At 45.5% G+C, this 15,284-nt stretch overlaps 1 protein-coding gene across 3 annotated transcripts in view; it reads left to right on the top strand.

Moving 5' to 3' along the window:
- The window catches only part of HAUS8 (HAUS augmin like complex subunit 8), an 81,474-nt gene that overhangs the window by 58,880 nt on the left and 7,310 nt on the right, over positions 1-15,284 (top strand). For all 3 annotated transcript variants that reach the window (XM_085637441.1, XM_085637442.1, XM_085637443.1), the window contains exon 8: positions 14,829-14,987. In XM_085637441.1, the coding sequence (XP_085493567.1) occupies positions 14,829-14,987 (159 nt within the window). The remainder of the gene's footprint in view (positions 1-14,828; positions 14,988-15,284) is intronic.

Here is a 15,284-nt window from a genome sequence, read left to right as displayed (position 1 = left end):
GGTAGGCGTGCCGCCTCTAGGCTAGTACCACCCCTAAGGTGGGCTACTGTGAGGTGAACACGATTTTTCAGAAATAGCCATCTTTGTGATTACATACTTAGGAATTCCGGGACAGGGTTATGCCCACTTCCCACAGGAAGTGGGCCCAAAGGGGGCATAGTGACCCCAAAGGTCAGTAGCCCATTGTCTACTACCCTACACTCCCTAAACGCCCCTAAATTTAGTATTTAGGGGTGGTCTTGGCACCACAGAGGCAGATCCTGCCGACCTAAGAAGAACAACAAAAAGCCGCAAGGAGAAGAGAACGTGTGACTAACCTAGTGCCAACCCTTCCCGTTGTCTCCGAATCCTGTATCAAGGACATCTCATCCTGCAGCTGTAGTCCAGAAACCCAGGAGAGCTGCCTGCCTTTGACAGATATCCAGGAGCTCCCTTGGATTGGTGGAACCAGTCCACTGTACGCCACAGGACAAGCCCGAAGCAGGAACAAAGTGCTCACAGTTGGGTTCGTTGAGGTGATGACCCAAAGTGATATGGCAAGAGCACTCCAAGAGTGGTAGCTGGCTCTTACCAACATTCTGAGCTCCTATTTCACTCCCACTGACCTCAAGCCTGTGAAGTCCCTTTCAACTCCATTTGCCACTGCCAAGGTTTGATGGTAGCCAGTCCTGCCACCGACCCCTTCAGTCTTCACTACAAGAGGGCACACCACAGCACCTACAACCAATGTCTGAAATGATCCCACTCCTGTGATTCGGCATCTCCTGTTTGGTGGCATCAACTGTGTGGCAGAAACCGTCTTGGCACGACTGCAGTTTGTTGACGGACCTACCGAGGTGCATCTTTTGCGCCCCCCTGGTGACGGACATTTCCACGTGTCCCTCCATCCAGAGTCCCTTGCCAAGGTAATCGAGAACTGTCTGTTCCACTCTGGGCCTGGGACCCCAAAGACCTCTGCTCTGAAAGAGTAGAAACCAAATCAGACCCCAGGTGTCCGTTGGCACTAGACTTGCAAAAGCCTGTGTGCTTTTACCACCGACCGCAACGGTCTTCGATTGACGCTCCTGCCTGTCACCCAATTTTCCCTGCAATAGTAAATTGTTTGACAGTGACGCATGTTACAGCCGTTTTAGTCTTCATTGACCTATCACGGTAAATACTTGACAGTGTTTAAGCATTTTTCTCTGCCACTGTTGGTACCTAAAACATATATAAAGATACTTGCTATTTTTATAAATTGGTGTGGCGTTGTGCTGTCATTTATTTATTTTTAGAGTTTTATATAACGCAAACTAGCCCCATGACATCCGGTATGAGATTGCAATACATGAGCACCAGTTTCGTTACAGATGGACACATTGTTTTTTGTTAGGCACGGGGAGATGAAGTGATTTGCCCAGAATCACAGGATGTTGAGCGTTGTTGCTGAGACTCGAACCTAGTTCCCCAGCTTTGAGGCCGACCGCTCTAGCTGCAATTAATCATTGTGTGTATTTGCAAATGTCTTGCATTCCTCTGTGTTAAGCTTACGGCTGCTTGGCTACACTACCCCCTAATAGAGCACTTTGGGATTGCATAGCAAGCCCTGCCCACTAGTAAGGGAAACCCTGGACTCTTTAGAATGTATATCAGTTTATTAGATTATTCACATAAAGAGCCAGCTTTCCACAGTGCATCTAAAGAAGAGAGCAGCATGCACATTTTTTATTTCTTCAATTATCAAACCTCCTTTCTTGCTGTTTGAGGTAGCTGGTGATTTATAGATATTGCTAAACCAAATAAATTGCTACGCTGGTTGAGGACCTAAAGATCTTTCGTTCTAGACATGGTGGAGGGAGTTACAATCATTGGTTAAAAAAATCCAGATTCAACTCAAACACTTGCATTATTGCTACATTGGTGAAATAGCAAGCTCTAAACAGAGGATGTGCTGCTCCTACAAGATTATTGGATCAAGGTTGGAATAATCTGTGTAAATGTTTGATAGGGAATAACCTCTTTTCATTGTGCAACTCCAGAAAATAGTATTTTCCTTGTTTTTTTTGTTTTATTATGTGTTCAAATGAAAACATTATTCAGGCTTAACCATTTACATGGTAAACTTGATTGTTGTAAAATTCTATTGCTGCCGCATAAGTCACTTTGTGTATAATATGTGAAGGTATTAAATAATCCTTGCTCGACCCTCATAATAAAATGAAACAACTAGGGCAAGGACTCGAACCTGCCTATGGCATGAGGAGGTTCACATTTGTTTTATCATTCCCCATTGTTGGGCTGAGAAGCATTGGAAAATATTTTCTTCCATTAACTAACAGCGTCACAGTTTTCATCTAATCATCCTATCTAATTTTTTCTCTGTCTCCCGAAGAATCCGGACCATGCTCATGCATATCCGCTGCCAGAGCCTATTTACACATTTATTTTGTGTCACACTTCCATCAGAGTTCGCCTGGAGGTGGTAAAGGCAGGGCTGGACTGGCCGTAGCGGGCACTGGGTGTTTTTCCTGGTGAGCCGGAGGGGTGGAGACCGGTTTTGTCACTGGGAGACGGTTTTGGAGCTGTGCTGCAATATCGCCCCCTGTAACAAAATAAAAGCAGCAGGGGTGCTCGCAACTAGACCTTCTCAGTGCCCCGGGGACGGTCGCGTGGAGTTGTTGCCAGGGCTGGTTTCTCTTCCCAGTCCGGCCACGGGTGAAGGGAGGTTGTGTGCAAATCTATGAATTCTACCAGTGCAGGAGAACTCTACTTGAAGGCAAGTCATTTCCTTGGAGCATTGTAGACTTATGTGCACTGAGGCTAAAGCAATATTTAGCAATGGTCAAGGCCATGTCTGCATTTAAAAAGCTTTTTGGTGTTCTTCTTAGGTCGGCAGGATCTGCCTTCTGGTTGATGAGGACTTCTGACGGTGTGGACATGTTTCCACATTACAAACTTGCATATCTCTTGTAGTGAAGTATTTGCAGATAGGGTGGTTGTAACTCATTTTGCTTCTGAAGGAGGAGTATTACTCCTTTAGTAGAGCCTTTTTAGCTTATACAGTCTGCTATTTATTTAGCGAGAGCAAGCTTCTAAACTGCTTTGACTCTATTGTGGTCATCAAAGGCCACAAAGAACATATTCGAATAAAAGAAGTCTTCATTTTAATCAACAAAATACAAGAGTACTGCGGGGGCGTGGTTTGGACGCCGAAGGAGATGGCGGCTCGGTGATTCTCTCTGCCCGTGCGACACACAAATGAGGGCAGAGGAACGGGCCTCACCGCTCCTCACCAGCAACGGAGGGTGGAAGATGTGAGCGGAAGGTGAGGAGGCCTGAGTGGAGAAATTTGGAGGCGTTTTGCTGCCGGGAAGCGGCTCGGCCACGGCCCTAAGCGATCCGACCGATGCCTGTGAGGACTTCGGCAGACTACGGGACCGCGTGACAGGAGAGGTGTCGGCGGCTGGGCGGTCGTCGATGTGGAGCGGGGTCAAGTGTGAGGCTAACGGATCTCAGCCGTTGTGGGTGCTGGAGCGCACTTATGGTGATTTGGAGGAGTCGCGCAGTGCGATGAACAGTCGTTGATGTATGTCGCACTGACAAAATGGCGGATGCCCGACATGAAGGAGAGCCCTCGTGCTTCTGATGTGGAATCTATGGGCCGCTTGGGTATTTCGAGCTATTGGCGTTCCGCGTGGGATGTGTGCCTACCCTGATGATGTGGGCTGTGGAGCTGTGAGACCGACTCTACTACCTTCGTTACGGCCTGTGTACAAATGATTATGGCGTGTATGTCATTGTGGCGGTGCGCATGGAATATACGGCTCCCTCCAGGGTGAGCTCGGCCTTCTGGGTGAATCCGGAGCTCTACTTCTTGTCCGCGACTGGGTTGCTCTGTGCCTGCATGACTTCCTGGCCACTGGGTGATCTCGCCTGCGATCTATTGCCTGGCACCAGGGTCCCGATACATGGTGGTGCGGCCATTTCCTGTCCATCTACATTGATCAGCGCCATGTTCTGAGTTCCTCCAATCACATTGCTTGAAGACGGGAAGACGCCATTTTAGACGGCAGAGTGAACGACTATCAAAGTCACTCCACTGGAGCAGGCTGATGTAATTTGATACTTTTTATCTGGCAGAGGTGTCTTCTCGACGGTCTATCATGGCGGATGGCAAAGAATCGATGAAGAGCACGAAGAGGCTCAAATCTGACCAATCAAATCCTAGTTCACCCAGCAAAGGGGCGAAAGGTAATCCCGATTCAACGGAGCTGATTCTCAATAAACTGGAGGAAGTTAGGGAACTGGCTAAGGCTACTAAAGATGAGGTGGCGGCCATCAGGCAGGATAACCGTGAAACCAATGCAAAATTGGTGGAGGCAGAGTCGAGGATCAGCAGGCTTGAGGATCTCGAGGTGAAGTCGTGTCCAGCCATCACCCGCTTATGCATTTCATCGGATCACACAATGCGGAAACTGGCGGAGTTGGAGGACAGGAACAGACGGGGGAACCTACGCATTTTTGGTCTTCCGGAGGGGTCGGAGGATCAGCATGCTAGTTGCGGGGCTTTCCTGGAGTCTTGGTTCTCCCAGGCTACTAATCTGTCCTTCCACCATCCACTGGAGTTCGATAGGGCCCATAGAGTACCAGGCCAGATAAATAAAAACCAGAAAGGGCCCAGAGCAATTGTGTGCAAGCCATTACGTTATCAACACGTGGAACAGATTCTTGGTTTCATGAGAAAAAACAACCATATTTTATGGAAATCTGCCAAGGTGTACATTCCGCAGGACTACAGTAAAGAGACGGTGGAGCTTAGGAAAGCGTTCTTGGCGCTGCGACCAATGCTAAAGAAAAGGGGCTTTCAATATGGGTTCGCTGGCCCTGCAAAGTACCGTGTTTTGATCCAAGGGTCCCCTCATTTCTTCTCTGATCCTTTGAAGCTGAAACGCATGCTGGAGGGCCCGAGCGATCAGGACATGGACACGAGCGCCTCGGTGGGACCGGCGGCACATGCCTCATCCTCAGGTTATGGGTGAACATAGCTTTGTTCGTTCTAATGCTGACTGGGGAGCAGGCTGCCAAGGACATACTTCCTGTCTCCGGGCTTTCTCCAAAACAGCGTTTTTGGTAGTACGCAGTGGATGACGCACAGGATATCTAACTATGAGTGATGTTTTAGAATTATAGCTTTCTGTATAGGGGAGTTTTAGTTTACTGGGCCAACATAGTAAACGGTCATGCATAATGTTTTACAGGTTTATTACGGGGGTTGGCAGGGTTTGTCGGGGGCTTTAAACTACTGGTCCGGATGGATTGTTGAGGTGCGGGTGGGTTATGCTGGTGGGGGGGTGGTGTTGCCTAATGGGTTGTATCAGGCCTTAATCTAAGGGAGATAGTTCCTCAGGTCCATGGTGCCTTCTCTCTGTATAGATGTTGCACGGGGGAGTTCCGACGCATTCTCCTTCCAGTCACCATGTCTATCTCGTTCAGTTGGGGTGGGGAGGGTGGGGGGCAGGGGGCTTGTTGGGTAAGGGTGTGTGTTTTTTTTTTCTTATTATTGTTGTTGTTATTTTTGTTTACTCCGGCTTGCATGGTCCTCATCTTTTTGCTTCTTGTGGGTGTGGGGGGTACTGGGATTAACTGCGGATACGATTACACCGTGAAATATGTGTTTGTTGTGATGTTGTTGCAACCTCCTGATGCTAAATAGCTCATTTGGCTCGCCGTTGGGAGCATGTAATTTAGATAGACTAAAGGTGCTGTCGTTTAACGTTAAGGGCCTGAACCAGCCTGTGAAGAGACAGAAGATATTAGATTATGTTAAAAGATTGAAGGGTGATATCGTCTTGCTCCAGGAGACGAAGCTTGAGGCAAAGCAGTTTTACCACATGAGAAATAAATTCTATAATGAGGTGGTGGGTGCAGAGGCGGTAAATAAAAAGAATGGTGTCCTGATACTTGTGGCAAAGAAATCGAAGGTGGAGGTCTTGTCGTCTGAAGTTAGTGCAGATGGTAGATGGGTCACGGCCAAGATGAGTAAGGATAATACGGAGTTTTATGTCACCAGCGTGTACGCACCCAACACTAGCGATCTGGTCTTTTGGGACAAACTAAATAAACACCTTGAAACTATTCCGGATACTGCGTTGCACATAGTAGCTGGGGATTTCAATCTCCCTATAGATGCAATTCTGGATAGGGATTCACGCTGTGTCTTTAAATCTACGAAGGCCCATAAAGCTTTTCTTGGTATGTGTAAGCGTTTCCACTTGTTAGACACATGGAGACTCCAGAACCCCACGGAGAGAGATTATACTTTCTATTCTCCACCACATGACTCATACTCACGGATTGACTTCCTCTTTATCACACAAAATGGCGTTTCTAGATTGGATTCTACAACCATTGAGCCCAGGGTATTATCGGATCATTCATGCATTTCCTTAACACTCACTAATGTTAAACCATCCTCGCGTCAGACAGCTTGGAGGCTGAATGATGAAATACTAGCTAGTGACAAGCACCGGGCCACAGTACAGGAGGCTATAACATCATATCTTCAGATTAACAAACAAGGGGACACGTCCGATCTCATTAGGTGGGAGGCTCTGAAAAGTACTATAAGGGGTGTGTGTATCAAACTTAGGTCAGAAATGAATAAATCCTACAATGAGAAGTTGGAGGCTTTGGAGATGGACATTAGGAACTTAGAGATTAAACATCTAAAAGATAGGGATAAGATGTCTCTTGCTGCATTGGCGAATAAAAAATATGAGTATAATAAAATAGTTAGTGAGAGGGCGGGAGTCTGGCTAGACAAGGGCAGGAGATTTAAGCTTTGTGAATCTAATAAGGCAGGTAAGTCCCTCGCTTCATACTTGAAGTTCAAGGTCCAGAAGAACTCGATTAGTGTCATTAAGGATGCTTCTGGGCACTCGCACTCGGACCCTGATAAAATAACGGAGGTGTTTAGAGTTTTCTATGAGGACCTTTACGCCAAAAATGAGGAGGTAGAGGAACCTAAAATTAAGGACTACTTAGATGCGTGTGATCTCCCACAGCTTTCGGAGGAGGATCGGACCAAGCTGAATGGTCCAATTAGCTCCGTAGAAATAGAGGCTGCGATTAAGCGTTTAAAGGTTGGGAAAGCCCCTGGCCCTGACGGATTTACGGCAAAATTTTATAAAACTTTCCCCTCCCTTCTGGTTGACCCCCTCCTCCAACTATTCAAAGGTATTAATGAATCTGGTGAAGTGAGAGGTACTTTGGCTGAGGCCATAATTGCTGTACTTCCTAAAGATGGGAAAGACCCCTCGCTACCGAAAAATTATAGACCAATCTCATTGATTAATATTGACTGCAAGCTCCTGGCCATGATACTTTCTGCTCGCCTGCAGGGGGTTCTTCCGAAGCTGATTCACCCATCTCAAGCCGGATTCCTTAAGAACCGTTTGTCCAGTGACAACACAAGAATTCTGGCGCATGTGTTGGAAAAGGCGAAACTCTTAGACACGCCGACTGCAGCGATAACACTGGATGCTGAAAAAGCATTCGATAAGGTGGATTGGTCCTTTCTGCGAGCTGTTCTTTGTAAGTTCAATCTAGGAGAGTCATTCACTAAACTGGTAATGTCCCTCTACTGTTGCCCGTCTGCACGTGTCAGAGCTGGTGGATCCTTTTCCTCTCCCTTCCACTTAAAACAAGGTACGAGGCAGGGTTGCCCCCTATCTCCTTCACTCTTTCTGTTGGCGATTGAGCCGTTCTTATACCATATACGGCATGATCCGCGTATAGCCGGTATACCATTTGGTGATTGTACTATAAAACTAACGGCCTACGCGGATGATGTCCTGATAATGTCGGAAAGAGCGGACGAAGCAATTCCGGCTCTCATGGCTGACATTGAAGATTTTTCCAGAGTATCTGGTTACAAGCTTAACAAAGATAAAACGGAGGTCAAACTTTTGAACAGTGTGGGGGATAAGGGGATTATTGGAGATTCCGGGCTTACGTGGCAACCTCGGTGCTTTAAGTATCTTGGGCTGGATTTTGACAAAGATCTGATTTCCACGCTGAAAGTAAATGAAGACTTGACCTTGAAAAAGATTTCTACACTGCTTGATGGTTGGTCTCCAAAGTTTCTCTCTTGGTGGGGTAGAGCAGAGACGCTTAAAATGATGTCGACTCCGTTGGTAAATTATTTGGCAAGCATGCTCCCTATGACGTTCTCTAATGCTTTTCTTACTAAAGTGGATTAGGTGTTTGGGAACTTTCTGTGGCAGGGTAAGAAGGCCAGAGTCTCTCTGAAGAAGTTACAATTAGCAAAGGATAAAGGCGGACTCGGTCTCCCCTCCTTCAGGAGCTATCAGACGGCGTTTCTGTGCAAACAGGGCGCACAGTGGCTGTTGAAATCCCCTACTTACACACCATTATGGATAAATATAGAGGAATCTTTGGTAGATCACGCGCCTTTGGAGGCCCTCCTTACGATGAACCTGTCACACCTTCCTCACTCTAAGTACATCATGCTTAATACTAGAAGGGCCTTACTTAGACTCGATCAAGTACATAAAACAAACCTGACAGTCGCAAGGTCCTCGTATATGTCCCTGTGGAGGAATGCACATATTAAGATTAAGGGTAGTACTATATTTTGGGAGTCATGGTCCAAGAAGGGCATTAACTTGGTGAAGGACTTGTATGAGGGTGGGGATCCTCTGCCATTCTCGACCTTACAGAGCAGGCATGATCTTAGTTCGATGGATTTTTATGACTTTCTTAAACTTAAATCGGTTCTGACAGCAAATAGCTTCTCTCCATATGTCCCTTGGCTTATACAGCAGATCCCACGACTACTACACGATGGTCACTTTGTGTCGAAAGTATATAAATTGTTGTTGCCCCTACCCATGAAAAAACATAAAAGAGTGGAAAGCGTTTGGGAAGCGGAGCCAAATCTATCAGGCATACCCTTTGACTGGGAGGCGATTCATAGGTTAGCCCTCACACACAAAGTCTCACCCATTCTATTTCAGACGAAGTATATGCTTCTCAACAGGGCATATTGGACTCCCGACCGGTTATTCAAATGTAAATTAAGAGATTCGCCTGTGTGCTGGAACTGTCAGCTTGACACCGGGGATCTTGCGCATATGCTTTTCTCATGTTCTTCATTAAAGGATTATTGGGGGAGAGTATTTGATTGCATTTCCCATGTCTTTAAGATAAAACCTGTACAGGAATTTGTGTACGTCATTCTGGGGGCACTGGACCCACAATTAACATCTGACCAAGATCGCCAATTGATGGACTTAATGTTAACAATGGCATGTAAAGTGATTCTTTGCAAATGGAAAAATGCGTCCGAAGTGAGCTTTAAAATCTGGCAGGAGTGGTTGTCTTTCCTGAGGGGGTCAAGTAATCCGGCGCTTCAGGCTTCTACCTGGAGCCCCTCAAACAAAAAGCTCTGGAGGTCATTGGATGTATCCTCCTTTCATTATGACCCGCCCTGAGGGGATACTTTGCTTGTTCCCTCTGAGTGGGGTTGTGATTGGGTGCAGCGTGTTCGATCCAACGTGTCCCGGGGCGCTGCGCGCCACGCAGGAGGCAATGTACTAGACTGTATTGGTAATTGATGATGCGAGCTGGACTGGGGTTTTATTCTCCATTTATTGTTTTGTCATTCATTTGCATTTTTGGTATTTGTACATATGACATGATTGTACTGATTTTGGTGCACGGAAGAGTTATTGTATTGTCTCTTGTTTTTTGTTTCTTCAATAAAAAATATTTGAAATCAAAAAAAAAAATACAAGAGTACTCTCTGGCGTTTAATACCACTACTCAAATTACTTTCATATTTCACTATACAAACTCAACACTAATCATTTATGGGTTCTCGAGTAGATTGCTATTGCCCGAAAAAGCGCTTTGACGCCTTGTCAGGGGTAGTAACCACTATATAAATGCAATTACAATACTATATACTGCATGTTACTGGTGCAGGTTTCTAGAAAAACACCAGGACGCAATCATTCTGGTTCACCAGAAAATTCAAGAAGAGTTGAGGAGTGAGTTTGGGTTTTATCTACAGCATCGCCAGTCTGATCCCAGAAAATGAATTTTCAAATGCATTAAGGAATAGGTTAAGAAAGCTTATTCATCCAACTATACCACGTATGATATAAAAGACAGTGAACTTTACATTCACTGTGATCAAGATAGAAAAAGGGGAATTTATTAATATTGTAAGCTTCATTAGAGTGAGAGAGTGTGTCATGTCTGCTTGTGGTGCTGGTCTCTTGGTTAGGACCATCCCCTCTCTTGTCTGTGCTGCAGCCAAGAGCGAGCTTGTCCCTTTTTCAGACCGTATAGCTGGATACAAGGATCCGGCAGGGCCAGCTGTTACACTGCAGCCGCGAACCTAGAAGTTAATGACCCTGTGGCTTTAGTTATGTCTTTTTGTCGCTTAAAGGTTTGTCTGCTTGCTTGATGAGTAGGTCTGTCCCATTTGAATGTCTTCTTTATTATCTCAACTTTAACGTATGACCTCAAATAAGGAATTCACCCATGCCAGCCGACAAAACGCCACTCTGTAATTCATTTTGCATAAACCAATTCATTTTGCATAATCCAAGATTGACCATATCTAATACTGTACTGTACTGTACTCAAGCCATGGTTTGTTGATTGTTTCTATTGTTATGAAATGCATCTATGTTCACACTTTCTGCCTTTGGCCAATAAATCTAACCAGTTGCTTATCTTGGCCCAAAACACCATTTTTTGCCTGAATGGAATAGCTCTCTTGTTGACTACTGTAATGTTTTCCTGTGTTTCTTGACAGACACTGTGTTGCTATAGGTGCTGTAAGTGTGAAGGGTATGCCCAGACATGGGTCCTGTTCTCATTGTGCCCCTGGATTCAAGCTAGCCCGATTGATGAGGGTTGATGGCCGGAAACTGGTCCTAGGATACCTGTTTCTAGTCCAGGAAGTACCTGGCTTGGCAGTTAAGACTGGACTGTTCCCATGGGGTGCAGGGTCAAGACTGATTTGCATATTGCTGGGTCCAAACTGGGGTGGCATGGTGAGCAAAACAATGATAGATTCGACCCATATCTGTGACCGGTAGTGAACGTTTGACAATTTTCAGCATTCATTCCATCATCTTTTTATGTTTTGACAGTTCCTGACTACTGTATCTACTATAGTATTGTACCATGGTTGGCTGTGAAGGCACTGGAGATCTGATTCTGACACCTTAATTTGTTGGTCTTGCCTCTTATTCACTGCTCACGTGGAAGTAGATCACTCTTGGCTCTTTGTAAAGGGCCTGTGAAATTGGAAGTGTCCTCCAGTGGTGATGGTTGTCATGAAGTGTATGATCGCTTACCCTTTAACAGGACCCTTATCTCACCTGCTGCTCCTCCCTTTGCATTTGGACTCCATCATCTTCTGGGGTCCCTTCATTCATTTGAAGTAAGGAACGTTTGGGGCACCTATATCTCGCCCTAATTGAAACCGGGCTGCTTTCTTTTGTAAGCTTACAATCAATGTAAAATAAGCTTGGGAGAGTTTGTATGCTCTTCCTTTGTCAGAGGGCTTCTCGAATCTGGAAATGCCTCTTCTGCAAAGGGGCAATACCCGTCAATGTAGAGATAGCCAATGATGTGATGGTGTCCCACAGGATGATAATGCTAATGAGACGGCAGTGGAGTGGTCGATACTAGGGTGAGAAAGGTCACCTCAGACACAAACGATCATGATTATGATTAGTTGACCTTTATAGGTTGTGATACAGCGCAATAAAGATCAGTGGAGAAGGTGCCCACAATAGTTGTGACGGGGGCACAAACCACGATGAAACTGACATTGTTTGCCAGACTGCAGACAGGTTCTTTAGACCTTGTCTTAAGTAGGAGCCTTCAATACTTGCATACTTACAAGTTATGTTCCTTTGAGCAGTATTTTTATTTTTTGAAACAGGAGTCACGTGTTTGGATTTAAATTTTTTAAAAGCACGGTTCTGCCCATGTTTTGGCCTACATTGCAGGGATTAAGACTACAACTGGATTATTCATAGTGGTATGCTTTGTCGGGTCAAAAGCCCTCTGCACTGTTTTGGGAAGTTGTTGCAAGCTGATCGTGTTATTTCTTTTGCTTGGCACTACACAGCGTTCACAGAAGTTACATCGATCCAGCTGCTGCACATACCTTCGTGATGCATGCTGGGGGTAGTAGTCTCTCATTAGACTGCTCCGTTCCCAGTGCAGCTTGGTCAGCTGATCTCCCGCCAATGGGAGTGCCTGAGGAATTTCAAAAGGAGGGAGTAGGTGATTGCGTGGTACTAGCAGCACCTGAGGAAGGCAGACAAGCCGAAATGCATTGTGCACTGCTGTACCGGTGAATAAAGAGCTTCCAAAGTATTCCCCGCTGTGTCCTTGTGGTTTACTTTGAGGAGTGGCCTGTTGGGGAGATATACTATTTTTCTTATTAACATTATTGTATATATACGTTTTGCAATAGAATACAGGGCAATCTGAAATCTAGTGCCCAGTTTCATGATGGCGTTGCTGAAATGTGTGTTAAATGCATATAACCTACTCCTATTTGTAGGCCACCATTTCAGATGTTCTAGGAGAGCACACTTTGGATTGGTTGTGGGAGTTGGCCCACTATCTCAGTCAGTTCCACTGAGTCTGTAACTGGCCCCTGGACTATCGATGGCTGGACTGCACTTAGGTGGCCACTAAGCCACCAGGACATCACCTCCCAATAGTAGGAGGAGCACTAGCTATGCAAGTGTAATTATAGTTGTTAGGGCGGTTATTTTTTGGGCTCTACGTTTCTGAGCTGACAACTTTTATTATCGCCATGGTCATCTTCAAGAGTGACTTATTTAATCCCTTTGGAACAAGAGTGTTACCCAGTGTTTGGTTCACCAGTGTTTGGTTCAGATCCCTGCTTTGGCCAAATTTGCCCATCTTTCATACCCGTTTGGCATTTTAATTTACGTGAAGTATTTACTTACCAGTCAAAGACCTTTTTGCTCCCTAAAGTAAAGCACTAACCAGATACCGAATGTACTAAGATTTTATTTACAGTGCAATGCTGAATTCTCTTAACCCCTTGACCTTCAGGAACAAAACTTGGCTGCTTGCTATCATGAGAGCCTAAAGGGAGTAACTTGGCTGTCCAGTTAGAGTGCACCAGTATTGTGACCCTGGGATGTCAATGGTAGCTAAAAGATCTCACACAGGATGTTGCTTACTAAGCACTGATGGCCCCACAATCCTAAGAAAGAGGCGGCACCTTGTATTCCTCCGCCATTCCAGCTATGAGCATAAGGGCGGAAGCTGGAGCTTTTGAGGACTGAGGACAATGCTGGTTCTAGAAGCTTTTCTTGGTTTCTCCCATTAATCATATAGGAATCACTGTTTATCAGTAGAAAAGCCAAACATTTTAGAAGTCCTTTACGTTCGTAAAAAGAGCCGTGGTCCATGCAGGTAACAGCGGTTGGGCCAGGTAAGGGGGGATTTCAAGGGACGATGCTGAGGGGAAAATTAAATAAATAATTTTCCATCTGCATCGTCCCGCTAAAAAATCCCTTACCTGGTCCCACCGCCATTACCTGCATGGACTGTAGCTGGGTAAAAACAAGGTGCCAGTAATCATGCTGCAGAGTCGTTGATGGGCACCTCAGCAAGGACACTTCCAGTATGAAATAATTCAATTTTCCTCTTCCTTTCCTTCACCCCCTCTCTTCCCAGGCTCACTTACCAGTTTGTATATGGGTCGGAGTTTCTAGAGAATGAGTTCAAAGTGCTCCAGAAGGGCTTAGTATCTCACTGGAATTGAAAATTGGCAGTCTTGGAGCTGGCTAACAGGACAGGGTTGGACCTGTGAAGCCAGAGAAAAAGCCAGCTGTCCACCTCTAACAAGCAGCTGCACAGCTGTCTGCAAGAGACCATGAGGGTAATCTGCTGTACATGCAGTCCATCATCTGCTTCAAATATAACATTAACTTTTCTAGCATACGAATCACACTGGTTCATGACCAAATCCGGAATGTTCGTACAAAACGGCCCAAATTTTCTATTGAGCATTCCCAAAAATTATTCTGTGAGATTATCTGGGTACTTAAAATCTGATCTACGCCATCCTCGAAAAAGGGTATTCATCATCATCTTCTAGCACGTGTTCTGAAGTTCCTGAGGTAGCTTCACCTGGGATAACACCTGATTAATTAGTCCCATTGAGGAAATTGTGTCAGATGAAGTTGAGGGTCTCTTTGAGAGGTTTGTGATAGATGAGTTTGGTTATAGTCTGTGGCTGCTAGGCATGCTTGCTGAGGAGTCACTGACCAAGGGGCTCTTTGACAGGGCCGTTGAAAAGCAAGTCTTACACTAGAGTGAGTGATGAAGCAGCCATCACTATGCCAACTGTTGACAAGGCAGTTGTGAACAGGTGAGTAGTCTACTTGGTAGATGGACGTTGCAGTGATGGGCCTTGAATGAAAGACATATACAATGACTGCATTTTAAATTGGAGAAACCCAGGGTGATCAGGAATAACTGAAATGATTGGCCTCTGTAAAAGACCCACTACTGAAGGACTACTCTCCCATTAGTGCAGCCAGTTGCAAGGGATCCCTTTGGTGACAGGTGTTCCCAAGGAGATGATGATCAAGTTCCTCGAAACGAACTTCAGGTATCCACTCAGCAATACAGTGAATTAGCATTGTTTGTCTCAAGAAGATGAATTGAATCTGCTGGCTTAGGTTCAGGCCTGTGTCTGCAATTCACTTACATTTTGAGATTTTCTTTAACCTGTTGCTGTTTTTAAGATTCAGAAAGATATGCGTCGACTGGAGGAAAAGGCTGAGAAGAATCTATTGCTAGTGTGCGAAGAGAGAGAGAAGCTACAGAAGAAAGTGCACGAGCAGAAGCGTCAGCTTTCACTGTTGAAGAAGGAGCAGCAGCTAGCAGAGGTGCTTGCAAGCCAGGTGAGTAGAAAGTACTGGTAGGAGGGTGAATGTTGATTGCTAAAGAGAAGAAGGTGGAGTGGGGAAGAGATCTTACAAGACTGGTCATGTAAAGGCGGTATACTAAACCATTAACTGATACTGCTGAGGACATGTTCATGGGCCAGGTGAGCTGTACGCTTGAGCAGAATTGGATGGTTTGTTGTTGATGGCTGGATTCTAGCTGGCAAATGTTTGCAGGGAATGAGCCGATTATGGTTTATACTGACAGCATTTAACAGAGGTGTTTAGAAGACTGCTGGGCTGGCAATTTCATAG

This window comes from Triturus cristatus, chromosome 12 (genome assembly GCF_964204655.1).
Source record: "Triturus cristatus chromosome 12, aTriCri1.1, whole genome shotgun sequence".
NCBI classification, from domain to species: domain Eukaryota; kingdom Metazoa; phylum Chordata; class Amphibia; order Caudata; family Salamandridae; genus Triturus; species Triturus cristatus.
The sequence above is the reverse complement of the archived record's forward strand: the minus strand, read 5'-3'. Positions and strand labels throughout refer to the sequence as shown.